We start from the raw sequence: 27,597 nt of genomic DNA on the forward strand, positions 1-27,597 counted from the left end.
AGATATATCTAAAATCTGTGTACCAGATAACATGAAGAATCTCACATCTCAAAAGACTTGATAGTAGCTTAATATATGTGCAACACCATTGACTTCACAATCCCAACCTCATTCAAATGGCGGAAATGGATCAGGTTGAAAAAAGAGGATAATTTGGTATGCATACAAAAATTTTTTTAATTAAAATGTAATAAAAAACTCACATGAGGTAATGGAAGTAGCGCTGGATACAGTAATGGAGATAACGCTGGATACAGCTCAACGCGTTTCGTCTTGTAACAACCAAGACTTCATCAGGAGCAAAGATATACATATTACATATGCTGCGGCTATTTATAACAGAGCCGCACCATATTGGCACATGCGCGGAGACCGCCACTCCACGCGCATGCGCGGAAGATAAACTCAACTTTGTTGTTCAATAACATTAGAAACGGAAATAATATAGTGAAACTTGACCGGAAGTGGTATTTAATATCAGAAAATAATAATAATTAAATCTGATAGAATATATATTATTTGTGTGTTTTGTGTGAATTGCTCTAATATGTCAATCATATGACAACAGTACAATCAAATATCTGAAAAATAACACATGTCCATTTCAGCGCTAACTTAATAACTAGTCAGCACTCAATACACTATGAAGGAGTGGTGTGTATAAAAGAGAGATTAAATAGTATGGTATAAAGTATACCAATAATAATAGTGCAAATGTTAGTGAACATCCAATACAATATGCATGGATAATATGTATAAAAAGATTGTGTAATAAAGTATAACATCCCATCAATATAGTGCTAATGCGCATGCTCGTGAGCCACAGTACACCACCCAAATGACAACATGGCACTTATCCGGTACACATTAAAAATATATCAATAATTCCAATATATAACCATTCTAATAAATAGAAACATGTTTACAAATAATATAATAAAAATACAACAAATAGAGAAAATAATTATCCCTATTTCTATATATATATATTTTTTTATACACACACACACACACACACACACACACACACACACACACACTTTAATCCATTAATTATTACTGGTGCTTTAAAAACTTGGATGATAACAAAATGAAATCGATCAATATATACAGATGTGATTTCTAGCAGCAAAACAGTGGGATACTGCATTCCAAGGGCTTACTAACTTGTTAAACAACCAGTAGATACATAGGGAATGGTTAAAGCAGGGGTGTCCAACCTTTTAGCTTCCCTGGGCCACATTGGAAGACGACGAGTTGGTTTGGGCCGCACATAAAATACACTAACACTAACGATAGCTGATCATCGAAAAAACCATAGAAAACATAGTTAACATATTAAACTTACTTGGAAATGAAGTTAGTAAGAGTTAGGAAACCTGTTGCAGAATCATGATTAAAGCAGTAGTCCCATTACCAGCTACAATTTAACTTACCTGCATCTGCCCCTTAGTGGGGTTTGGGGAATTAAATGCCCAAAACTTTTTTTTCCTCTCTTTCTGCACCCATGAATCCTTTTTTTTATTGACCAGTTTGAAATGGTCACCGATATAGGTAGCATCAGGAGGACTAATAGAAATCTACAGAGATTTAAAGATAGGGTGGCGGGAAAAATGGCTCATGGAGCAGCCTCCGATGAGGGTAACAGTGGGTGATATTTTCACCCTACTCAGCACTGCACATTTAAAATGGTTTAAGATATTAAAAATACAATTATCTCTTAATATTTATATTAGATACATACAGAGAACACAGCTAGTTCATAATTGCATGGTGCAGAAAGTCCAAATTCAGAGTAACAACAATAAGATACTGGATAATCTTTCACTGCTGCTGATAGTTCACACGGGTGACTCACCTGTGCTGCGCTACCCAATGGATGTCGGGTGTGATGACGTCACCCCCAACATTCACAGAGAGCGCCACACAGAAGAGGAGACCAGGGAGGGAGCCGAAGCGCCAGCTGACATCACCGCAAGGTATTTTTTTATTTTTTTTTGCAGGATTTTTTTTTTCAGCGCTGCCCCCTTGCCACAATCAAAACTCCTGCTGGGCCACATTTACAGGCATGCGGCCCGCGGGCCGTGGGTTGGACAACCATGGGTTAAAGCATACTCTAAAGCATACCTTATTACACAAACAGCTGAGCCTCTAGACTGCACAACAGGAGATCTGAGAGGTATTGAGTAAGTTATCCCGTCATCCCAGTTGATCTTTCAGACTGTACAAAGCTCACTCCCAGGTCAGTATCCTCTATACCTCACAGCTCTCCCGTTGTGTAGCCTGGACGAGCCTGGGAGAGAGAATAGCACGCTACACCAAAACAATCTCTTCTTGCAAATGGCTGCTAAAAATTCACATATATTGTGAGTTTTCAGTACAGTCCTGCGGAATTAGTGACGCTATACAAATAAATAGATGATTTATTCAAAAAATGATACAAATAGTACAAATTTTTTTAAAAAAACAAAAAACAACATAGGTAATGGACAAGTTCCAAAAAGTGAGCAAGTTACATTAAATGTTTAATTTGTTTAAAAATTCAATACCTAAAGCTCCTCTCCACTAGCTGTTAGAAGGCTTTTCCCTTTGCATGCTCAATTTGGCATGCGAGTATGTGAACTAGTCTGATCCTTTGCTTCCCAGGAGTGTAACAGAGATGGTGAAACTATTAGTAAGGATGGATGAAGCTGCAGTGCTGGAGAATCACTACCCGCTACCCATTTCCACCACACATACAAGCAAATCAAATGTCTGACACAAGACATTCCATAAGATTCCACCAACCTGTACATAAAACGCTGTTTGCCTTTCAAAGGATTTCCAGCTGTATGTCCGATATGAATTTACATTAGTTTAATACATTTTACAGAAACATTTACGTTAATAGAGTATATGCTTTGTGTGCCTGCTGAGGTTTACTACAGAAAAACTGAAGTTATACCATGATGTAACTTATACTAAAGAGGATAAAGGTGATAATTCATACAAAAGGAATCATACAAGAAATGCAGTGTTCTTCTTCAGACATCACATTTCTGTTATGGATTCCTATGTTGTTTAGCCCCATGGTTGTCAGAGAGAAAATGTTCCCCACTCCTAATCAGGATTTATTTCTACAACTGTAGTGTGGAAAAAGTTAGTACTGTATAAGTTATAACATAAATGTTTGGTAAAGTGTATGGATACAAATCACTCCAATTTCATTGCATATTTATTAACATAACAAATGCCGACCACATCATTATTGCATGGCTGTGGAGACATAATAGGTGCACAGAATTCTCCCTCTGCATTGGATTTACTGACTAAATCAGAAAACATTGTTAGGCTGGGTACACACTACAGGTTTTTCACCTAATTATTGTGCCAATCACACAATAAACGACTGTTATTGAATTAGTGTATATGCTCCAACGATGGACGATTATCGTTTCAAATCACATCGTATAATTTCATTTCATTTTATAAAGGGACTAAAATTCTCGTTCAATGATGGAACAGTGTTGTTCCAATTCTGCAGTGTGTATGTACTCACAGTCTGCAGCATAGCCAGATCTCCAAAGAGTTTAGAGAGCCGATGGTTATGGCAGATGAAGCACAGATCTGAAGGTAAAGCTAGTAAAACGGGTATAGTGTGTACACATGAATCCGCTTGCGGATAGGGACTTTCAGCCATTGGCAAAATCGTTAATGATGTTGCATCAGGCGAAATTTTCTGTAGTCTGTACCCAGCCTACCACTACCATTTCTATTAACATTTTATGCTCTTTATCAATGATAACAGAAGTACCTAATAAAAAAAAAGTAAGGTTTCCCTCCAGTCATGTGACCATGGAGATGATATACCAGTTTCTCATAGATGTGAAAGCACTTCTCCAATACAACAACAGTTTCCTCTTCAACTAAATAGTAGAATGTATGCAGTTTTTTTCAAGAAAGCTACAAGAGCCGGAAGAATATATGTTTACATTGGTACAAATGATGATTCTTAAATTTTTAGAAGCATTTTTTTCAATTAGAGGACAATATAAAGTCTAGCATAAATGGACTTCTATGATCTGTGCAACACACCTTGTGTACATTATTGTGAATGCAGAAAGTGTATTTAGTTATTGACATTTCTGAGGTAGGATGCCCACAACATGTTTAACTCTGTGCCTCAAGAAATCACATGTTATGTCAGCATTTGGTCTAGCATAAATGTTTAATCGGGAGAAAGGCATCATATGGACAGCCACATTCCTTTGATTGAGTGCCCACCAGGAAATCTTTGTGTATTAGAAAGGACAAGTATTGTAAAACGGTCCCAATGATGAACCATGCGTTATATGGAAAACAAAGATTACTATAAATTATGTTTAAATAACATTTTTATGGCCCATTGTTCTCTGTGCCCAGGGCTATTGTCTGATGCCAACCATTAATATGTAGTATTGCTGTGGTGAAAGCGTTCATGTGCAAGAGGATAGGTCTGTCCTCATTAATACCCAAGGGAGAAATGAACAGCATAATCCTAATGTCCTTTTCTGTTGGCCCAGTCAAATCCAGTCCTGATTGGTTGGCTCAATGCAGTCTACCCCCCTCCTTAACTGGCCACCCTGTTCAAATCATCCACTAGGATTGGTTCAAGTACTTATTTATGGCAGGAGTGGAAACTACTTTTGTAAAGAACACATGTTGCTTTTATTCTATGGTGTGTATTCTATCTGTGTAACATCACTATTTCTGATGCAGAGTAAGTGGTCAGGAGCAACCAGCCACAGTCACCAGAAAAAAGGTCCTACATCAGTTACACAACCCCCAAAAGTAAGCGGTTCCCATGTGTTGGTGATGGAGCCTGGTGGTGCCAGCAACTTCTCTCCTACAACTGGTGCACAGTTGGCAGTCATAGACAGTGAGTGTCTTTTGGCTGACTAATACCAGTAGCGGTGGCCAGTAAAGTCAGGTTACTGACTGTAAGAGGAACCCAAAGACAAAATTAGTAAAAAAACAATTTCCTCTCAACATAAAATCAAACCTGTGACAATGAACAAATTTTGTACACACACACACACACACACACACACACACACACACACTCTGTCATATTGTTTATTTTGCCTACAGAAACATGAAAAGACCAGAGAACAGCATTAAAGTGGAAAATTGTAGATCTAGACACATTTGCAGCAAACCATCCATCAGACTTATTAAATAAATGTTTCTCAAGACACGTTAAATATATGCAGATTTTAAAATGCTCACTGCTTCTCTGTCTATCCCTAACTAAATGACTAAAGAGAAAAAATATTACACTTTTTGATGGCTATGTTCTACACAACTGAGTCAATAGGATGCTTTGGAATAGACAAAACATATAGGTAGTAATTGGCAAAATGGACGTACGTGTGTGTGTGTGTGGTATGGAATTTACATTGTAAGCTCCAATCAGGTAGGGACTGATGTGATTGATTACATCTGCTTTGTACATCGCTGTGTAATATGATTGGTGGTGCAATAAAAATAAACAAATGATAAATAAACAATGCCTCAAACAGAAAATAATGCAACAAACTATTGCCATATACAGTCATCCAAAGAAAACAAACATCTAACACGGATACATTAATTTAATAAAAGAAATAAATTATACAGAATTCATATAGAAGAAAAAAAAAAAAGAAGAAAACTACTCTTTAGTGCCCAAATAGATTCAACCATAAATAAGATTATACAGGGGCTTGAAAATAGATTCTGTTAAAGTAGGTCATTAATCTTGCAGGAAGCAGAAGATGCTGCTGACCAGCCAAGAGGCAGCTCGTGCATCCTGCACTGTCGTTTTAAAACCATGCCACACACTCCATAAACATAGTGTTGTATTCTCTCACCAGGTGTGAAAGTATTTATGGTGATCTATAAACCATGCACAACTCTTGACCAGATACAAGATGCTTGGGTTTAGCAACACACAACAATTGGCCATACGAATATGTTTTATGACAAAATAAAATGATTTAAGTGATTACATTTGTGAACCTTCCTCATACTTGACCCCAAATATTACACATGACATCAGGTACAAGAAGCACTTATTACAGGAAGTGCAATATGTGCAACTTATTATGGAACGTACCACAGTCGCATTCTATTTCCTGTTATGGTGCAATTTTTGTATAATAAGGAAAAATGTAGACACAAGATATACCTAGTCAGGGCAGTTTTAAAAATTTCTCTCCAGAAGAATGGTCAGATATCTATGAGTGGACAGCACGTTGCTCCATAAATGTCCGTACCAAGGAAAATGCCAATAAATTGCTGCATAGATGGTACTATGTTCCCTCTAGGCTTTAGAATATATACCCTCAAACAAGTCCAACATGTTGGAGAGACTGTGGCCACACTGGCACCTTCATACATACTTGGTGGGACTGTCCCAAACTGCGCCGGTTCTGGACAGAAATTCTCGCATTAACAACAGCTATTCTCGCTACTCCTGTGCCCTCCGATCCTAAGCACGTATTACTGCCTCTACCTCTTCCAGACCTTCCAACACATACCCATAAGCTTCTTCAGCATATAATCAGCGCAGCTACCTGTCAAATAGCTGCCCACTGGAAGAACCCCATTCCTCCAACGCTCCAAATGGTCTGTGGTCGGGTCTGGCACACTTATCAGATGGAACACATCACCAGCGTGCTTAGGGGCTCCTCCGTGTCTTTCAAAAAAGTCTGGTCTCCCTGGGCTTCATATTACAACCAACCTCTGCTCCAATTTTAGTTAAACCCGATCCGTTACTGGAAATATCAGATTGAACTATTATCTTCTGCTAAAAACATAAAATCCCAATCTGTTCTTTCCCCTTCCCCCATTTTACCCTGTACACCCCCTTACCCCCTCTGCTTTCTCTTCTCCCCCTTATTTGTATAATTTAAAACAAAATAACATCTCCATGGTACCATGTTCATATGAAGCTGAATTTGTTTTGTAAAAGCTCTGTGAGAGTGTCATACGCACTGTTAAATTTGTATGTGCATTTGTCATCTCACTAATGTACCTTTCAAGAGTTTTATATTTTGTAATACTGTTCAAGATAAGAGGTTACTAATAAAACGTATTAAAAAAAAAAATTCTCTAATCAGTAATACTGTTCTCTAGGACCAGCCATCCAAGGTTATAAATAATGTAATAAACAAAATAATGGAACTATGGCATAAGCTGGAGACTCTTCATTTAAACTTGTTTTGGTGATGTCACTGAAGTCATTTTGCGCTGTCACAAGTGTCTGCAGAATGGGTGGTCCCAAAAAAGCATAGCATAGGAACACATCTTGATGGCGTTTATCTGGTCAACGGAAGGAGAGCCACTAAGTATCCGCAGCTAGTATAATCTGTGACAAAAATTGTAAGTGTATTACATTTATTTCTCCTGTTAAAGAAGGCACTTAATCTATGCGATCTTTGATACTTTTTGCTAACATTCACTACCATAAATACATGTATCTGTGTAACAGACAAATTTCTTAAAAAAGAAAAATTAGCTATGTACGCTTAAAAATTATTACTTTGCATACAAGCTTCCGTATGTAAACAAGATTTTAAGGAAACCTATAAAAACAAGTCTTGCAATGTCCAAACCATATTGGAACTTGGCTGCTTTTTATTAGTAGAAAACCATATTTCCTCAGGATCAGATTTTCATAATGGAGCCCATGAAATCAGTAACAACTGTACAGTTTATTATTTTACACACCAATTATATGTTGTTCATAATTCTCACGTAAACATTACGGCTCAATGAAGAAAAGTTCACAAAATAATCTCTATGAAAGTTGTCAGAATTGATTGAAGAATAAAAGAAATGGTCTCTGTATACCTAGACAAAGTATCTGAGCTGTCAGAGAGATACTTCTACAAATGTTACAAAACCGTAACCAGTATTGCAAGTATTTCATTAGCCTTCCAACATGAAGAAAGATTTTCACAATGAATTCCTATTATGAAATACTTGTAACACAAGAAAATAAAATAAATATTTAGTCAAAATATTGATACAAATGGCAAAGCCTACGAAGGGATTGACACATTATTGCTCCACACCCTCCACGAAGCAGGTCCATGCAGACATTTCTACCTGGGCTCCATGGTTAGTTAGTCTCACAGAACTGTGTGAACACCAAGTCTGTGCGCGTGTGTGTGTGTGTGTGTGTGTGTGTGTGTGTGTGGTTGTGCAGTAGGAATAATGAGAAGCCGCAATCGTAGACATGGTCACCACTTGGTGCCAGCTTTCAGGCACAAAATCTATTTTAAAAACTTTTTTCTTTTTTTTTTTTAGTTGAAGCCATTGTTATTGTGTTTTGTTTGTTTTTGATTTTTCAAATAAATCAACTAACCTCTTTTTTACTATACTAATTCTATATTTTATAGCAGGTTAGCCCCAATTTCAACATCCCTCTCTCGAAAAAAAAACAAAGCAACTTAGTAGGGTTATCGATCAATTCGGATGTAGACTATGAGAAAATGTTTGCTTAGCCAAATAATAATAAATTGGTATTGTAAGTAATATTAAATGTGTTGTAGACCCTTGCAATCAAATTCCCCCAAAAAAAAAAATTATTTTTTTTATAGTAGAGTTTACTATGGCTTGTTGGCCACTATGGTTTCCAGCACATCTATACAAATAGTACCACTTTATTAAATAAGTCCTAAAGCATGTATGTTCAGATACAGAACCCAGCCATATGCTACGGAATTTGCTGGCGCTAAACACAAATGAATGTTGATGATTTAAAGAAGAACTCTAACCAAAAAAAAATAAAAAAAATTGTAGTTTAGCACATGCCTGCAACTAGATAGAATAAGAGGGGTCAGGAATCCACCATTTTCCATTTAGTCAATGCCCAACACCTGATCTGCGGTCAATTACTCTGCAGCGGAAGAAGTTCAAACGCTTCACAGAGTGGATGGGAAGGTAACCATAAAATCATCTCTTGTCTTTCAGATCTCATCTGCCTCTTCCAGAGCATCTGCTGATGGCGAGAACCTTCTGCTAGTGTAGAGGAGGGCTGTATTATATTACCATTTTTTGACTGTGTATGGCTCAACTTTAAATCAGGTACCAACAGATCAAGAGTGTGAAATGTAGAGAGAGATAGATCAAGACAAAGTGTTTACATATATGAACTCAACTTGGTAGTGGGCGCCAAGCACACTAGTATGGATCAGGAACAGCATAAACTGCTGATTTATTGAGAATGTGTCACCATCAGAAGCATAATTACAAAATATGTCAAATGTTCGGTAGTTCATTACTGATGAAAGGACAGACACAATTTCTGCAGGGAAACTTTTGAGCTACAAATCAGACAACTAAGAGTATAACAGCAATGCCAATGCATAACAGAAAGCATAATTTGTTGCGTCTCATTACTGGTGGGGTACAGCAGCCAGTTGTATCACCATGTGTCAGTGATAAACCAGCAGTACTGTAGCAGTGAGCTAAGAGAACACCAACCACTGTTGGATGGGAGCAAGATTGCAGGTCCGATATGACAAAAACAACATAATGGATATCTGAACATTGTGGTCAATCAGGTGCATCCTTTTGTAGCACCAAATCAATCATCAGCAAATCAGCTTTATTGGCAAGATAATACCATGGACCACAAGGTAGGAAAGTCCTGGATACTACCAGGAATGACTGAATTCATCAGTGGCCTTCCCAGTCACCTGATCCTAAGCCAATCAAACACCTATTGGATGAGATGGAATATTCTGTTTAAGCACCAATAAAGTTAACAACATTTTTCCCAACCCCACCATCATCATCCCTTGCCTCTTCCACACCGTGCAAAGCTTTAGTGAGAAGCCCTACTGGGGTTACAATGTCACCACATTGTAACAGGTTGCCAATCTTCAGTTTAGTCCTAGCAGTGCTTATCGCTGTCAAACAGAATGTGGGGAAAGGGAGCTGGGATAGAAACATTATCACAGGGGTGGTGGATTGAGGATAAACTAAAATTGGGTTTACAGGTCTTTTAAGAGAATCACTGTCCGCTAACTTACAAAAGCTACAGAACACACTTAAACCGGCACCAGTACAGAATACAGGCCATTCTGAAGTTATAAATGGGGCAGGAACTACACCTTTCTGCCCAACAATTATCTTATATGGGTCACAAGTGCCAATAGGAGTGACTGATGTTATGGCAGCCTGCACAAGGAAACAAAAAAAGCATAACATTTTAATTTTTATGCCCATATGAATATACAATAAAATTATGCAACAGAAAGAAAGGGGAAAAAAAACAAAAAAAAAACTCTTACAAACTTACGACAGAGCCTATCCTTCCTACATGTTGATCATTTTTTAATTAGGCCACATGTGGCAGTCCAAAGTGGCTAGATTCTGTTGAGGCCTATTAAGATCATCAACAGATGACCACACAGGAATGGTAGGTTGAGTTGGGCAATGACAGCTTCTGACCATGCAGTCATAGTTCAGCTGCATTTATGGTTGCCATATCCAATTCAATCACTTGTGCTTGATATTTCAGACTTAGTTGCACGTTTGTGCGTATGAATACAGTCATATAGATAAAACTGACAGGTCTGGCATTTTAACACAGGGGTTTAAAAAACAAACAAAACACTCTGTTTTATCATGTCCATTTGTAAATGCAATGCTGTTAATAAATTAGGTAAAACTATTTTGGTTTCCAGTTCTAACAAAAAGAAAAAATTACAAAAAAACCCTAAAAAGACGCAGACTGACATCTCTACAGTGCAAGAGATAGAAAAGAGGCAGCATCTGCAAATGTTATTGTTGCTTCTTCCTGCCTTCTGAATTGCAGAATAAACTATCTGTCATTGTGGCTTTAAAAATACTGAATTGATGAGATGCAATAGAGGATTTTACAGCAGTATATTATCTAACTAATCAAAATACCAAGTCTTAAATAGATGGTCATAAATTAGTCAACGACTGCCAAGATCATCTCCATGAAACGAGTCAACTTTGCTCCATGGGTTTTAAGACATGTAATAATTTAATAAACAAGTCACTCCTTTAGTTGAAATTATACGTTTTAATGATTTCAAAATAGGATTAAAGTGTTTTATGTAAAAATAAACAAAAGGTGTACCAAATATTTAAAAATAGAGTAAATTTCAGTACAATGGGAAGTTATTTGCCATATACATATTTACATGTAAAGTAAACTGTTTTACCATGAATCAATCATGGAAAAAGAATATGTGACATGGAACTGGAATGTGGAGATAGGCATCTTGTAAATCTATGGATGTGAGAAAATCTAATTTCTCTATTGCCTGCAGAATAAAATTTACCAACTTCATAATGATTAACATCTTACAGCGGGGACAGTTCAAAAGTCTTCCGACTGTCCTAGAAAGAATTTGAAGTAGAAACCAGTGCCCACTTAGCTTTGCTTTCCTGGAAAGGGTACACCCGATCAAGTCTCCTGAGATTGGATTGACGCTTATCAAACTGTTCCTTGTCCTTATTAGCCAAAACTTCAAAAACCCTATGCAACACAAAAACTTTTATGCTGATGATCATGAAAAAAGGAATCTTGTAAAATAAAGTGTGGGGTGGAATGTCCCATATTCCCATTGGCTTTTTAATGTTTTATCTAGTACAGGTGAGCACTCCTATATACTCCCATGGACTCTATTCCCTGGAATATATGGTACTGGTCTACAATTCAGATCCCCATACATTTGTGGCCAGCATTTATTTAACCCTTGAAAGGCAAACAAATCTTTACATTGTTGCAAAAGATTTCATCATCCAATCCACTGATTATTTCAATTGTTCAGGATGTCGCATTGGAGCATGGCTGGCCAACCTGTGGCTCTCCAGGTGTTGTGAAACTACAAGCCCCAGCATGCCTTGCCAGTAAATAGCCAGCTATTGCTGGCAAGGCATGCTGGGACTTGTAGTTTCACAACAAATGAAACTACAAGTCCGCAGGTTTTCCAGGCTTGCACTGGAGTTTCTTTGGATTTAGGAATACCCACAGAGAGCCTCTCTCTAATCCTTAGATATTTCCTTAGAATATGCTCCACAAACATTATGAGTATAAGTTTTCTTTCCTCCTACACATTCAGTAGGGGTACTAAAACAGGAAAACAAGATAAACTGAATCTTACATGGAAAATTGTAGCATCCCTGACTAGAGGCTTACCTAAGATCAGCGCTCTTCATTTTTTTATGTTGCAGGCTCTAACTTCATAGTCACTGGCTGCGCTGCAATTTAAACTACAATACACCAAACAGTCGTCCACTGCTGCTTCCAGTCTGTTTCGCCGCCAATACATGCACCGCCAGACACAGAGGATGCTCCAAATTACGTGGTACAGTCAGCCACAAGTCCATAACACTCCATCTACTGACAGAGTTGTTTGAAAATTCTGCCGCCTATATCAGCAACTAGCATCCTAGGGAGAATGCCCTGTCCCTGCTAGGCTGCCCCAGGGCTTAAAACCAGGCCTCTCCAGATCCATCCGAGAATATCTCTAGGTAAGTCTGCATCAATAAAACAAAAAAAGACCTCTCTGTACTAGCACTGCTTCCTCAGTGGAAGAATCAAAGAAAAGACACCTAAGGAAGGAGTTGTCACACTATACATTCTGGAGGTGTTTCCTTTTCCTGCTTCTGCTCAGCAGACCAAGGAATTAACTCATTGGGCTGCCATGGAGTCTGTGGATTAAAAAATACCACTGATATTAATCAAATCATTCTTGGGCGATGCCCTTGCTTTAAGGCTCCACAGCAATAGAAAGGCAATTTGCCATAATCACCATCTTAAGGCTAGTCACAGACAAGTCCTTTCAACACTAATCCCATCTCAGACACTGGGAACTCGAAGCTCACTCTGTATTCGCCTGCACATAGCAGGCAGAGAAACCACTAAGCTTCTGACACACGAATACTGATAAGCAGGCAGCATATCAGTGCCAATATGCAAAAACATTTACTAGCCAATTCAAAACTTGTGATGTGGTGCAAAATACTTCCAGGACAGTTGCAGTGACACACTGTGCTAATATAACAGTGTGGATCTTGTCTTGCACCCAAAAGAGGTGCGCAAGAAAATCTGCGATGTTAGGTACCGTAGTACTTGGAAATATCCTCGGCCGAATATCGCCAGGAATTCAATCAGCCCCATATGGTCTACTACTTATAGGCAAATAGTTTGTGAAGTGTGTTGGTTTCATGAACCATCATCCACATTCATTTATATGGCACCAGCAAATTCTGTAGCGCTTTACAATTGCTCACAAAATTGCTATGTGTATACACACTTACTTAACAAGATCTAGACAAAAAATAAATTCATGCCACAATATGTTCACCAAAGCCAATCTTCTTTCCTACCATAAAACAAACAGTCTGCAAAATGCAGGGCTTTCAAATGTGTGCTAAGGTTTAGCTGGCCTTATCACATACTTGTGCTAGTAGAACATAAAGGAATGCTAATGTTTAAGTAACCTTTGATAAGTCTTTGTCCTTATGAGTGAAAATGAAAAAGTAATTTAGTAATTTGCAGCCAAAATCATTCACTCAGGAAATGTTTATCGTAAAAGCTTAGTTTTAGGGAAACCTGGCAAATTGTTAGCTATTCTTTAAACCATTAAAATTTCTAAAATTGTTAGTTTGTTTTTTTTAACCCTACTCATCACTATAAAATTACCCTTACCTCCTATTTATGATTTGCTTGGGGCTGCAGTGCATAGGGAACTTTGTTTCCCATTTTTGGCTCAACAACCAAATGTTTAGTTGAATACTATGGCCGATTTGAATGCCCTGCACTCTTCCTAGTCTGTATACCAGAAGGAAGGGGAACCACAGGCAACACCTACAGTGCAGTAATCTTCTGTGTGCAGCTTTCACTAACAACTGCAGAGATTCATCAGAGACGATTTGCAATGTAACAGTCACAATCCCCTCTTTCATAAAGACCAAGGACAACTAGGCAGCCTATTGTTTAATCATATACTCTGTTGTCCAGCCAAAGATTGGGACATGAGTACAGTACTACCGTCTACCCAGTAGGGATTTTCAATGAAGCCCTGTACAACAGTTGGGGGTATAGGTTTATTTCATTGAAGGGGGAGTTGGGGTTGGGTCCCCCTATTCCCTACTTCCAGTTAATCGTTGTCACTGTGGCGCCCAAAGGGCTAATTCTCAGCACAGCACCTTATGTAAAATTCTAAAATGTGTTTAAATGTAAAATGTATATTTTAAATCTAAGTAATAAATTTAAGGAAGGCTTTATCTTACCATGGTGGTCGTGAGGATAGGAGCACTTCTGGTGGTGTTTCACCTCCGCTCCAGTTCCCGTTCACTAGAACTGAAGCAATGTGGTGACGTGGAGGGGAACGATGGAGTAGTCAATGCTACAATGCAATGTAGTCTCAGTCAGCAGTCGCAATACAGAGGGGCCTGCAAAGGCATGTAATGGTGTCACCTAGGTCCAAATGAATTTAGAAAATGCACTGCCTGCTGGGAATCCCAGGAGACAAACCACCACACTGGAGCCCAAAAGGCTCTATATGCAGCAGCAGCAGCTAATTCGGCTTGGAGGGAAATAGACCCATGAGCAGGTCTCCTGTATTTTGGGTGTAAATCTCCTAGCCCAAACTTAGTGGCGGTGGGGTGGAGAGGACCTGAGCGAGGGGATCTTTTATGCACAGCCTTCTCTAGGTCATTCAGGTTTTCAATGGGACTGGGGTCTGGTCTCCGACTGGGTCATTCCAAGTCTTTGATCTTCCTTTTCTGGCCATTGCTTGGCTGACTTGCGTGCTTTGGATTATTATGTTTGAAGATGAAATGTCTCTTCATCTTCAGCTTTCTGACTGACGCCAGCAGCATTTTGAACAAATATATTTTGATAATTTGAGCTATTCATTATGCCCTATATCCAGACAAGAGTCCCTGTCCTAACTGAAGAGAAGCAATCCCAAAGCATGTTACTTCCACCATCATGCTTAACCGAGTAGGAGTGATATTCTTTGGGTGATCGAACTGTGTTGTCTTTGCATTAAACATATCTTTTAGAATTAAGGGCAAAAAGTTCAATCTTGGTCTCATCAGACCATAGGACATTTTCCTACATGGTTTGGGTAAATTGAACGTATTTTATTACAACATTTAGATGGGCTTGGATGTTCTTTCTTGGCTTCCGCCTTGCCATCTTATCCATAACATAGACGTGTGCGGAATATGAGAGATTGTGGTCACATGTAGAGTGTGACCAATTCATGACAGACATTTCTGCAGCTCCTTTAATGTCCTGATCTTGGCAATATTCCTCGAGCCATATTTTCTCTGTTTATTGATGACAGTCATGGCTGTCCCAGTAAGACGCAACCAAAAATACCGCAAGGGGCTCTTACAGGAACAGGATACTTGGGGTTAATCACAATCACATTGATTGCTGGCATATGTCAATTACCAATGAACTCTGAACATAGCTACAGTCTCTGGATGAACGTATTTGCACACTTAAACAACCAGGGTATTGTAGTTGTTTTTGTTTATTCACTTTATTTTCCCCAGAAATTGATTGATTTTCACTTGAATTTTGTTGGCTGCAAGGTCAAATTAAAGGTGTATAAAGGTCTAACATTATTTATTTTGATGTCGGGTTTCATATCACAAAGACCTGCAAATTCAATAAGGGTGTGTAGACATTTTATATCCACTGGATGTTTCCTGGCTCCTTAAAATATTCTGCTAGCTCCTAAATTCTACATTAACTTATTCACCCTTGTTTTAATGGTTTAGTCTTGGCAACAAAACAAAGGGCATCCAATTTCCTTAATTACAATTCAGTCATAACTTGTCCAGTTATAAAAACAAAAATTACAAACTTCATTCAGCATGAGAAGTCCTACAGCTGCCATAACAACATGAACTGACAACATGAAGCCTAAAGAAGCTCCCATGAACTATATGGCTCTTGTGGCCAAAGCATGACCAGATACTCAAAGCATGTTATTGCTTTGTCAACAGCAGCAGGAGAAAAAAACAGGGAATGCACATAAAAATATATGCATGATTTCAACAAGAAATTAAAAATAAATATCAGTACTACCAAATCTAGTGTACCATTTAATGCCATGTGGGGAGTGAATCTGACACATAAAAGACTATATTTACACAATTCCTAAATCCACAAGATTGAGTGTAGAACATTAATGATAAGACAAAAGCTCTTCTTAACATGGCCCTAGTAACAATGTTGCATTATCTTCCCACTAGTTTATGAATTTGAATAACATTTAAATACAATATAAGTCTTAAACACTCCACCTGACTGATAACCATTTTGTCTTTTTTTACCAGGTATCATAAGGTTTTTACAAAACACTTCACAAAATTACATGTTTAAGTTATTAAATATTGTATTTTACAATTCTGCTGCATAAAGTACAAGTAAACCAATGTAAATTACTAAACAGTTTGATATTTTTTCCACTGAACATAAGATATCATTGCACCAATTTGCATTCCTCTAGATGGACAGTGTTTGGCAAAAAAATGAGTTATGCCTGCTATTCAAATGACTTTATAGTTCTATCCATTTAACCTGCCAGCTGTCATTTCCTTGCAAAATTACATCTTATGTTATTATTTAAAGCAGCATAAACACAAAAGATAACACTCTTCATGGACAAAACCTATAACTTAATTTACACCTAAACCTCCCATTTTAACTGCAGAAACATACCTGTATATACAGGTTACAAAGTAAATATGCACGTGTAACTTTGCATTCTATGTAAAATGACCTATTCAACAACTGGGAAGTTTGGTTTTATTTCCCAAATTTGTCAGATCCTACAAAACCAGTAAACACATCTAATAAACTACTTTGATAAGGGGAATTCAATGTACTATTTATAACTAGCAAATAAAATCACCAATTTTTCTTAATAAATCAAGGGTTTGCAAATCATGCTGCATTAAAGTTCACCTCATCTTCAGAGGACAATGTATTTGACTGATAGCTATGAATATATAAATCAGTTTTTGTGTAAATGAAAACAAAACTAAATAAAGCACAACCTTCAGCGGGAGTATAAACATACGTAACTAGCAGCATACTGCTATTTAGCTTGATTTATAAACATAAGAATAAGCTTTGCTTACACAGCCTTAAAGAAGATTGCAAAGACTTAGAAGATCTGGTATGCATTCAGTACACAGGCAGATAAGTGTCTTCAGATACGCCTGTCAGTTACTATTGCAGAGTGTGCAAAATGCAGAGATGCGGTACATCGTGCATACATAGGCTGGATAAGTCTGTCCCCCTGGTCAGGAGCAAAACTATTACCCCTTGCACCAGACAAGGGGTAACCAGGGGTGCCAGACCAGAAGAGTGTTTGCTACCAGTGCCCGGCTGTCACCAATCTGCAAGTCACCCATGTGATAAACTAGCTAATACCAGGAGACACTCACTCCAACGTCACATACTGACCTTTACATCCCACGCCATCATCTGTCACTCAGATGCCCCTCCAGTTTGCAGGCCAGGCCCCCTTGACCCACCCGCCTTCACAGACACGACCCTATGCCCAGATTATCACCTGTCACCCCTCTGCCCGGCCCGCTGGTCCGCTACCCTTCTTACCCCGTTTGACGGCTTCATCATATGTAAGAAATCCAATCCGGGACTCCTTGGCCCCCATGATGATCCCGATGACAAGAACAATATGAACGTCTTCCTCACTCCATGTCTGGGTGTCTGCTTGTCCCGCCTGGGTCCCCTTCCCACTTATTCCTATGCGCTGTCGGTGTGCACGGCTCCAGGGCTCATCACCTGCCTCTCACTCAGCAACCACGACAGCCCCGCCCTCTCCTGCTACAGCCGTTGCTTCCTCTAACGGAAGCCCCGCCCCCTCACCGAGAAAGTCACATGACACCCACCCTACTGCATCACTGGACTCCACCTTGTGTTGCCTAGTGGGCTCGTTTTCCCTATTACTTGGTTCCCATTTCTCGTTAACAGCTTTTGAGGAACGTTTACATCATGTATTTTATTATCATTATATGCTACCCCTCTACTCTCCCAAACTACTACTCTGACAGCAAAATATTGACGTCGTATTAGGAGATGCTCATGTGACCACTAGCGGCCAAACCAAAGCCGGACATATTTGATCCGGGTATTGCCACTCCTCTATGTTGACAAAACGCAGTTTTTGTGTGAGTGTTTACGGTGTCCTCGCTGTGTCAAACTTTATGTAATATGATTTGTATGCTGTCTAAATAGTAAAGGAATTTAGACCTTAGGGTGTTTAAAGTAAGTTGTATTAACCGGAAGCAAAAATATACCGCTGTATATGGACTTTTTTGTATAGAAGGAAATACTATTCCTTTTATTTAAAGTGAATTCACTGATTGATAGATCATATGTTAAAATTATTTGACAAGTTTTTATTGTTTTTTAAGTGCAGTGAATTTTATATTGTGCCTATTTAAGATTGATGTCTCCATTTAGGTCCATTGAGAGTTTTGAAAAGGATGTATATGTATTGTTGCCATCATTGTAAATTAGTTTCCAGGGTTGCTTTGTAACTAAGTCAGTGCATCTAAGCACATGCAATTCTGTGTTGGCGGAACTTGGAGCACTGCAAATCTCATCATTTCATGTTTACAGAATTTGAGTCAACTTTTTTGCATTTTAAATCTCCAATAAATATTAAATTACAAAATAAATAGCATAAACATGAATTGTATGAATTGCATCAAATATGCAAACAAAAATGGGAATTTGTGTAGTTGATCAATATTAAATAATGGCAGGACCATTTCCAGGAACAAATATTTCTAGGGGCAAATCTTTAAAACCTGGGTCATAGCTGCTAAGTGAAAGGTAAGTAAGGGGCATGTGAGATTTGATATGAAGAGACTGATGAGCATGGAAGGAGTTCTGATAGCATTTGAGGAGATCTAATGGAATGTGTTGAGGTTTGATTGGCATGTATGGGGCATGTTGGTGAGGTATGATGGCATTTTAGGGGCATGTGTGGAGGTTTGATGACATGAATGAGGAGTGTGGATAGATTTGATGGCACACGGGAAGGCTGATGGGCAGGCAATGGATATGCGTGTTGGTCTGATAGCATTTAAGGGCACATGGTGAGATCTAGTGGCATATGAGGAGGTTGATGGCATGTAAGGGGCATGTGGTGAAATCTGGAGGTAAGTGGGAGGTCTGATTGGCATGTGGAGAGGTCTAATGACATGCAATGGGCATTTGGCTACATTTGTTGGCATGCAGGGAGATATGATGGGAGGTGAAGAGGTCGGATAGGCATGTGGAGATATCTGACAGGCATTTCTGGGGCATGTGGGTATAATTGATTTCATGTGTGAAGGCTGATGTGTATGTAAGGGGCATCTGATGTGTTTGTAAAGAAGTCTGAGGGGCATGTTGGCCATTTATGACTTTTTTTTATCCCCACTTCAACAGTTCCCTCCACAGCAATTGTGGATGCAATAGCAGGGTAAGCTACTGTGAAGAGCCTATAAGTAGCCATTTGAACCCTCCTCCACTGCACACAGCAGCAAGGTAAGAACTGTGCTTTGATGACTATTCTGAACATTTTGGCAATGTTGGATATCTTCTTTTTCGCTTAGCAGGATATTGTAAATTATGTTATATTTTCAATATGTCTATGGTATATATGTGCATATATATATTGTCTATGTATATACACACAAAGATAAGGGGTAAAGGTGGGTCTTTGCAGAATCTATAGATATTTTTTGCCTCTTAGGGCTAGATTTACTAAGCTGCGGGTTTGAAAAAGTGGGGATATTGCCTATAGCAGCCAATCAGATTCTAGCTTTCATTTATTTAGTACCTTCTACAAAATGACAGCTAGAATCTGATTGGTTGCCATAGGCAACATCCCCACTTTCTCAAACCCGCAGCTTAGTAAATCTAGCCCTTAGTCTTCAACGGGTTGGCTACAACTGGCCTACACCTTCCCTAGTCTTTCCTGCGCCCTAGCTTTAAGAGGAATGGGATGGGAGTTCTCAACTTTCTTTGTGCTGGCTGAGGGAGTGGTGCTGGGAGGGAGTAGGGGTCCCCAATTTCTAGTTAGGCTGAACTAGGGGTAATTGTTGCAGTGTCAGATCTGGATATAGTATCCACTAGTGTCCATGACATTTCACAATACCACCCTGTCTGAAGAGGGGATTTTGTGCTTTAAAGAGAAGGGAATAGAAATTGTCGTTTTAAGCATGTGGCTTCAATGTTTTTGAGAGGTGGATAGTGTTGCTCTTGAGAGCCAACTTATTAGTGGCATCTGTACAATTAAGAAGTACAAATTTATTTTTTCCATGACTCTGACTGGAAACTGTCCATGCCATGGAAAGATCAAGAATAGTTTCAGACCAATCTCTGCAACACCCTTTGTATCTATCTGTCTTCATACAGGGAATTCTCAATTTGACTTCATAATGAGTTACCAAATGTCCAGGTAATGCAGTTTGTAAACGAATGCTGGGTACACACAAAAATAATTAAACGGATTTGTTATCTATAACGATTTTGCCAACAGCTGAAGTTCCGATCAGCATGCTGATTCATGCATACACACTATAGATGTTTTAAAACGATTTTTACACGATTTAGCATCCAGGTTGTGATTTTTGTCTGTCGTAACATCATCTCAAAAGATCGTGACTCCGTACACATTGTCCACATATATGGCCTCCCAGAAGGGCCGTCTTTCCCATTGGGCACGCTGGGCAGGTGCCCGGGGGGCCCTCCGGAGGCAGAAAAAAAAAAACCTGCAAAAAAAGAAGAAAATACTTACCGTGCTGTCAGCTGGCGATCCGGCTCCCTCCCTGGTCTCCTCCTCCGTCGCGCTGGCAGTGCATGTCGGGCGTGATGACGTTTTTTTTTTTCCTGCCTCCGGAGGGTGCCCCTGGGCTGCAGGGCCCATATATATATATATATAATAATTTATTTATTTTTTTGTATATATAGGGGCCCCGGTGCACTGCTGTGCCCGGGGGCCCAAAAGGTTCTTAAGAGGGCCCTGCCTCCCAGCAGCAATATGCTAAACAAATGTAAATAAAGACTGAACCTCAGCGTGCACAACACCCACAAACAAAGTTTCCGGAAAAGCAAATACATCATCACCATTCATTATACTGTACAACTTTGTGTATAATGTACTTTCGTTAAGTGCATTTGTAACTGCACAATTACTATGATTTATTTTAATACAATGGCCTCAATAAATGAACAGAAAGCTGATGGTTTATTGCTTCTCGCTATGGCAAGAACACTGCAAACACCGACTCGGAGGGAACGAAAAAGAAAGAATAAGACTTGTTGGACCAAGGAGTGGTTCCAGCGGAGACACTCTTTTTCACATATGCCCCTTCTATAGCAGATATGGGACAATAACCCAGAAATTTCATACGGATGACAGATCCCACATTCCACTATATTACAGAATTGAAGAGATTGTCACAATTCTTACCTGTCCCGTTTTTAGCGCCGTCCCATCTCTTTTTGCTGCGCGTCGCTTCTTTGTAACGGCGGTCACATGATCACATGTCGGGGCAGGTAATTCAAACTGGGCTGTCTATTTAAACCTTGCTCTGACACGATGTTTCTTGTGCCTGTTCTAGTCCCTCTCAGTGTGATCCCCATTTGATTTTCTGTGTACCGAACCTCTGCTTGTACTGACCATCCCATTGCCTCCTGTTAGATTGTATGTGTATTGTATGTGTATTGACGGCTAGCCCTGACTCTGCTACTGCCTGCTGCAACAGCCCTACTCTATCTGCAAGTGTACCGAAACTGGGCTTGTCTTGACCTCCCTATTGATTGCTGTATTAAAGTAATTTTATCGTTTACAAATAAAACATTGTCCTATGTGATTATTGTGGTTCCAAAGCACAAAGATATTTAATTGCAAAATATAGCAGGATTTACAGCAAGCCATTTTTACTCATTAAAGATGTTACAATAAAGCAGGAAAGAATAAAAACACAGAATACATTACATTTTCCTTAAAGTGCTTCACCCAGTCATGGTCACATGTAGTCAGGATCAGAGAAAGGCAGTACAATGGGCAGCATGCTTATATGTAGCTTCAGTATAGAAAAAAAACACCGATGATGTCACTGTGTATACAGATAACACTTAGTGAGGTCTTCATTGGTCCAGGGTAAATTATATTCCAGTTGCCTGCTGGTCATAGGTTAGTTCATTTGATTCTTTCAAAGGGTGAGGGGCAACTTCCCCCAACTATTGTCCATGTGTTTTCACTCTGAATAACCAGTTCAACCTGACCCACTCACAAAGTACTTTTGAGTATTAATCTCATATTGCTTGTATCTTGTGATCGCCAGATGCGATTGGTACTCTGTCCACACTGGGTTAGTGCTGGTGAAATAAGCTTTAATATGAGACCAAACTCTTTACATTTTAAAACACCTGAACCATAAATACCTTTACTATAGTATTATCTATGCATAAATACACAATCTAATACATTTTACTAATAAATAAATGTGGATTGGAACTTTAATAAATGTGTATTATTTACAAGTGTAAGTGCAAATGTAAATGTGTGTGTTATGAACCCATGCGATTGCATCATAACACGTGGGGTATTAATCGCAAGGTAAAATAATATTAATCAATTTGGTTTACTTCATCCAATTATTTGACTTCGACAGTTGTATGGTATTCCGCTGCCAGCATATGTACCAATATTTGGCTAATCTGACTACAATCCCTTCTATATCCGTGTACAGCTGCCCCGTGCGGCGTTCTCTTCCTTCCAGTCCACAGTGCTATATCCTGGGACACGCCAGTGGACCATGACCTGCGAGTTCTCGGCAGCAGAGCCCACCCTGCCTTGCGACGGTTTTTGTTGAACACCAGGGAAGACGTTAGACTCCGCATCTCTGATCGACCAGAGTCAGTCATGTTTAACACTTGATTCCTATTCATCTCACAGAGATGGAAACATGCCTCATCATTAAGTAAATGATAGTTTAATGATGATATGTATTTTCACATGTGTTAACAATCTATGTTGTATACACTTGCATACTCCACACATGAATTACATATGTACAGTCATGGCCAGAGGTTTTGAGAATGACAAGTATTGGTTTTCACAAAGCTTTCTGCCTCAGTGTTTTTAGACCTTTTTGTCAGAGGTTGCTATGGTATACTGAAGTAAAATTAGATAACATTTCATAAGTGTCAAATGCTTTTATTGACAATTACATTAAGTTTATGCAAAGAGTCAATATTTGCAGTTTCGACTCTTTTTTTTTTTTTTTTTGAAGACCTCTGCAATTCGCCCTGGCATGCGGTCAATCAACTTCTGAGTCACATACTGACTGATGGCCGCCGATTCTTGCCTAGTTAATGCTTGGAGTTGGTCAGAATTTATGGGTTTTTGTTTGTCCACCCGCCTCTTGAGGATTGACCACAAGTTCTCTATGGGATTAAGGTCTGGGGAGTTTCCTTGCCATGAACCCAAAATTATGATGCCACTTAGTTATCACTTTTGCCTTATGGCAACGTGCTCCATCATGCTGGAAAAGGCATTGTTCGTCACCAAACTGTTCTTGGATGGTTGGGAGAAGTTGCTCTTGGAGGATGTTTTGGTACCATTCTTTATTCATAGCTGTGTTCTTAGGCAACATTGTGAGTGAGCCCACTCCCTTGGCTAAGAAGCAACCCCACACATGAATGGTCTAAAGATATTTTACTGTTGGCATGACACAGAATTTATGGTAGCGTTCACTTTTCCTTCTCCGGACAAGCGTTTTTTTCAGATGCCCCAAACAATCTGAAAGGGGATTCATCAGAGAAAATTACTTTACCCCGGTCCCACTCACTGAACCTTTTGCAGAATATCAGTCTGTCCCTGATTTTTTTTCCTGGAGAGAAGTGCCTTCTTGACAAAAGGCCATCCTTTAAAAGTATTTGCCACACTGTGCGTGCAGATGCACTCACACCTGTCAGCTGCCATTACTTAGCAAGCTCTGCACTGGTGGTGCCTCGATCCTGCAGCCGAATCAACGGTCCTGGCGCTTGCTGGATGTTCTTGGGCGCCCTAAAGCCTTCTTCACAACTATTGAACCTCTCTCCTTGAACTTCTTGTTGTTCTGATAAATGGTTGATTTAGGTGCAGTCTTACTAGCAGCAATATCCTTGCCTATGAACCACTTTTTGGACAAAGTAATGATGACTGCACATGTTTCCTTGTAGATAACCATGGTTAACAGAGGCAGAACAATGATTTCAAGCACCACCCTCATTTTAAAGCTTCCAGTCTGTTATTCTAACTCAATCAGCATGACAGAGTGATCTCCAACCTTGTCCTCGTCAACAATCTCACCTGTGTTAACCAGAGAATCACTGATCTGATGTCAGCGGGTCCTTTTGTGGCAAGGCTGGAATGCAGTGGAAATGTTGTTTTTGGGATATTGTCACGGCAAAGAGGGACTTTGAAATTAATTGCAAATCATCTGATCACTCTACATGACACACTGGAGTATGTGCAAATTGCCATCATAAAAACTGAGGCAGCAGACTTTGTAAAAATTTAGTATTTGTGTCATTCTCAAAACTTTTGGCCATGACTGCATGTAAAACAGGTTGTTGAAGTTTAATAATTGGACAAAGGTGGTAATCAATAATTTCTGTACACTACAATAAGTTGCAATATCTGGACCATGCAAGTTAAGTATCTAAACACTTAATCTGAGAGGTCCACATGTTGCCCCTTTAAATTAACATAGATGTAAGTCGCGATAAAGTGAGACTGAAGTGCCGGAGAGCTGTGTCTTCGGCCTCAGTTCCTGTCAGCATTCCGGTGCCATCGGACATCTGGACCTTCGGTTTGCAGGTAAGTCTGTTTTTAGTGCATTCGTTTTTCTAGCCAATCAGATTTTTTCTGTAGGTATGAATGTTGTCGGAACTATCGCCAGCGTTAAACCACACCCAACCCATTATTATCGTAGCAATATGTAAATAAGTTTAATGCATTTCTATAATTTAATATAAAATATAACATGGTGAAAAAGTTAATTCATGTTTCCAACATATAAATTATATAGTGTTTGGTATCATTCTGTTCGCAATTGCATGAGCATGTTTCCAGTACTATTTGCGAACGCTAGTTATAAAAATGATCACCTTTCATACACCAGATAGCAAGTCTAGAGATGTCATAAAAGAACCAGTTTATACAGGTTTAAAGGCAGGAGCCTGAAGAAGGACATCAGGCCACCTCAGGCAACAATGACCAGAGGAATCAGCCAATGGAACATCGAGTTCTTGGGAGGTCATGACCCATCAACCTATGAATGTAGACCTTAGTACTGTAACTGTATCTTTGCGATGTCACTGCTTTTTACAACTATACACTGTATAAATTAATCACCTCTGGCTTTGGAAACCAGAGTGTTCTGATATAAGTTTGTGTTGGTGCCAACTGCGCAAGCTCATGCATGCGATACTTTGCGTGTAATCTATTTGCAAATAATACTCTTTTGTGCGTTAGAACCAGGGATGTACCCAGGGGGGGGGTAGTTTCCTAGTCCCCAGAAACCCCTGTCCTCCCTGGGGCGCCGATGCTTGCAGTTACTGGCCCCTGAATCGCTTCCCCTGCTGTGTGTATCCAGCACTCTCTGACCTCCCCCCCCCCCCCCGCAAAAATCGCCACCCCCTCCACTCACTGACACTAGTAAGTGGAGGGGAGGAGACGGAGCAGAGAGGTGGCGGTGGTGACAAAATAGCCTCTTCCCCCCCCCCCCTCCCAGTCCATCTGAATGCTGTGCGGCGGCCGTGACAGGTATGGTCAGCGGTCGCCGCACAGTTTTAAAGTATTTCAGAATTCTGTGGCGCCCTAGGCAAGTGCCTAACCTTGCCTAATGGGAGCGCCGGGCTTGTACAGCACATGACGTTTATGTTAAAGAGCAATGTTGTAAAGAGTACAGGAACACGCTGGGATGTGTTTAGTTTCAAGAATGATTCTCTGTATGCAGCATTTATGCTTCACAGCATAGAAGCCTTTCGTTGTATGTATAACCAGAATAATCTACAATAATCTATCAGGATATATGATGTTTGGCCACATTCACTATGACTGCAGTGTGTCACTTTGCTTATCATTTATTGTAATTACAACTGTTTTTTTATTCAGTTCTTAGGGGGGTATTCAATTGTCCGCGGGGTCCGGCGCGTAAAAACGAATACCGTTAATACGGTAATCTCTTGCTGGATCTCTTGCTGGATTGAGCTGCGAGCTAAAATCCAGCGAGTAAATTACCGTATTAACGTTTTTTCCCCGCAGGATTACCGTAATAACGGTAATCCTGCACGGACCGCGGGATTTTCGGCAATCCCGCCGACAATTGAATACCCCCCTTAGTGTCACACTAGACATAGCAATGCATACACATTTTGATGGACCAATGAAATGGTGTAAATGTTTTAAAATTATAGCCTTGCCCCCACACATGCTGTTCACGCCCACTGGTGGTGTGACGTGGAAATCCCCCTCTCCTCAAATCCTGCGTTTGCCCCTGCAGAACCACAGCGATCGCATCGGAGAATCTTTATTTCAGGCGATACATACAAACATATCAAGGTTTATTATTGCTTGTCCATTAAAAGAACGCTAATAAAGCAAAAAGTATTTTCAAAGTCTTCTGAAGTAAATATGTGTCAGGTTAGCTCACGAATAGATGAGTGAGATCCTGCTGTCTCGTCTGATATTGGCTAGACTTCCCTAGAGGAGTGGAGTCTAACAAGGTGGAAGGTATTCACCAGAGACTCCCGCAAGGGAATTTGGGCTTCGGCGGCTTCCACCTGCAGGTCGCGGCCCTCCAGGGAAGTTCCCAGTGAGACAGATGGAGAGCAGATTGAATAGCAGAAGAAATCCAATTCGGACATCAAATGGTGATAATAAGGATTACCACTTTATTATAAAATATAATACAAAGTTCACTGAAGGTTGAATAAACTGTAGATGATGATAACAATAATATACAGAGAGTAGGAACCATCAGTAAAGTTTAATAATACAGACTGAATGCCTAATAAGCAAAGTCACAACTTATACTACTAAGGAGTGGAACATAATACAAAGTTCAATGAAGTTACTGGAGATGAACAGATCAATAAGATCCAAATATGCAGCAGCGATGAATCACTGCTCACTACGGAGATGTAAAACGAGCCAGCACTAGACAACGATGTTGATAGGGTAGATAGCAAGCGTTGTTCCCACGGCAGGTACACTGAGGTCAGCAGAGTCAGGTATATACAGCAATGATGAGCCAAAGCTTACCACAAGGATGTGGAATGAAACAGCAATAGTCAGCGGTGTAGCCAGGACAGATGACAGGCGTTGATCTTAGCGATTCCCACAATAATGGAACTGGTGCACAAGGATCAGCTTAGTCCAAATATATACAGTAACGATGGGCCACAGCTTACCACAGGGATATGGAACAAGGCAGCAAAAGTCAATAGTGCAGACCAAGTAGGTAGCGGGTGGTAATCACAGCATTTACCACAAATAG

At 39.6% G+C, this 27,597-nt stretch overlaps 1 protein-coding gene across 4 annotated transcripts in view; it reads right to left on the reverse strand.

Moving 5' to 3' along the window:
- Positions 1-17,857, reverse strand: part of USP32 (ubiquitin specific peptidase 32) — a 208,312-nt gene extending 190,455 nt beyond the window's left edge. For all 4 annotated transcript variants that reach the window (XM_075195313.1, XM_075195310.1, XM_075195311.1 and 1 more), the window contains exon 1: positions 17,642-17,857. In XM_075195313.1, coding sequence (XP_075051414.1) covers positions 17,642-17,699 — 58 coding nt within the window. In that variant the 5' untranslated portion in view covers positions 17,700-17,857. The remainder of the gene's footprint in view (positions 1-17,641) is intronic.
- Positions 17,858-27,597: the final 9,740 nt, after the last annotated feature.

Source organism: Mixophyes fleayi, chromosome 2 (genome assembly GCF_038048845.1).
Source record: "Mixophyes fleayi isolate aMixFle1 chromosome 2, aMixFle1.hap1, whole genome shotgun sequence".
Classification (NCBI taxonomy): domain Eukaryota; kingdom Metazoa; phylum Chordata; class Amphibia; order Anura; family Limnodynastidae; genus Mixophyes; species Mixophyes fleayi.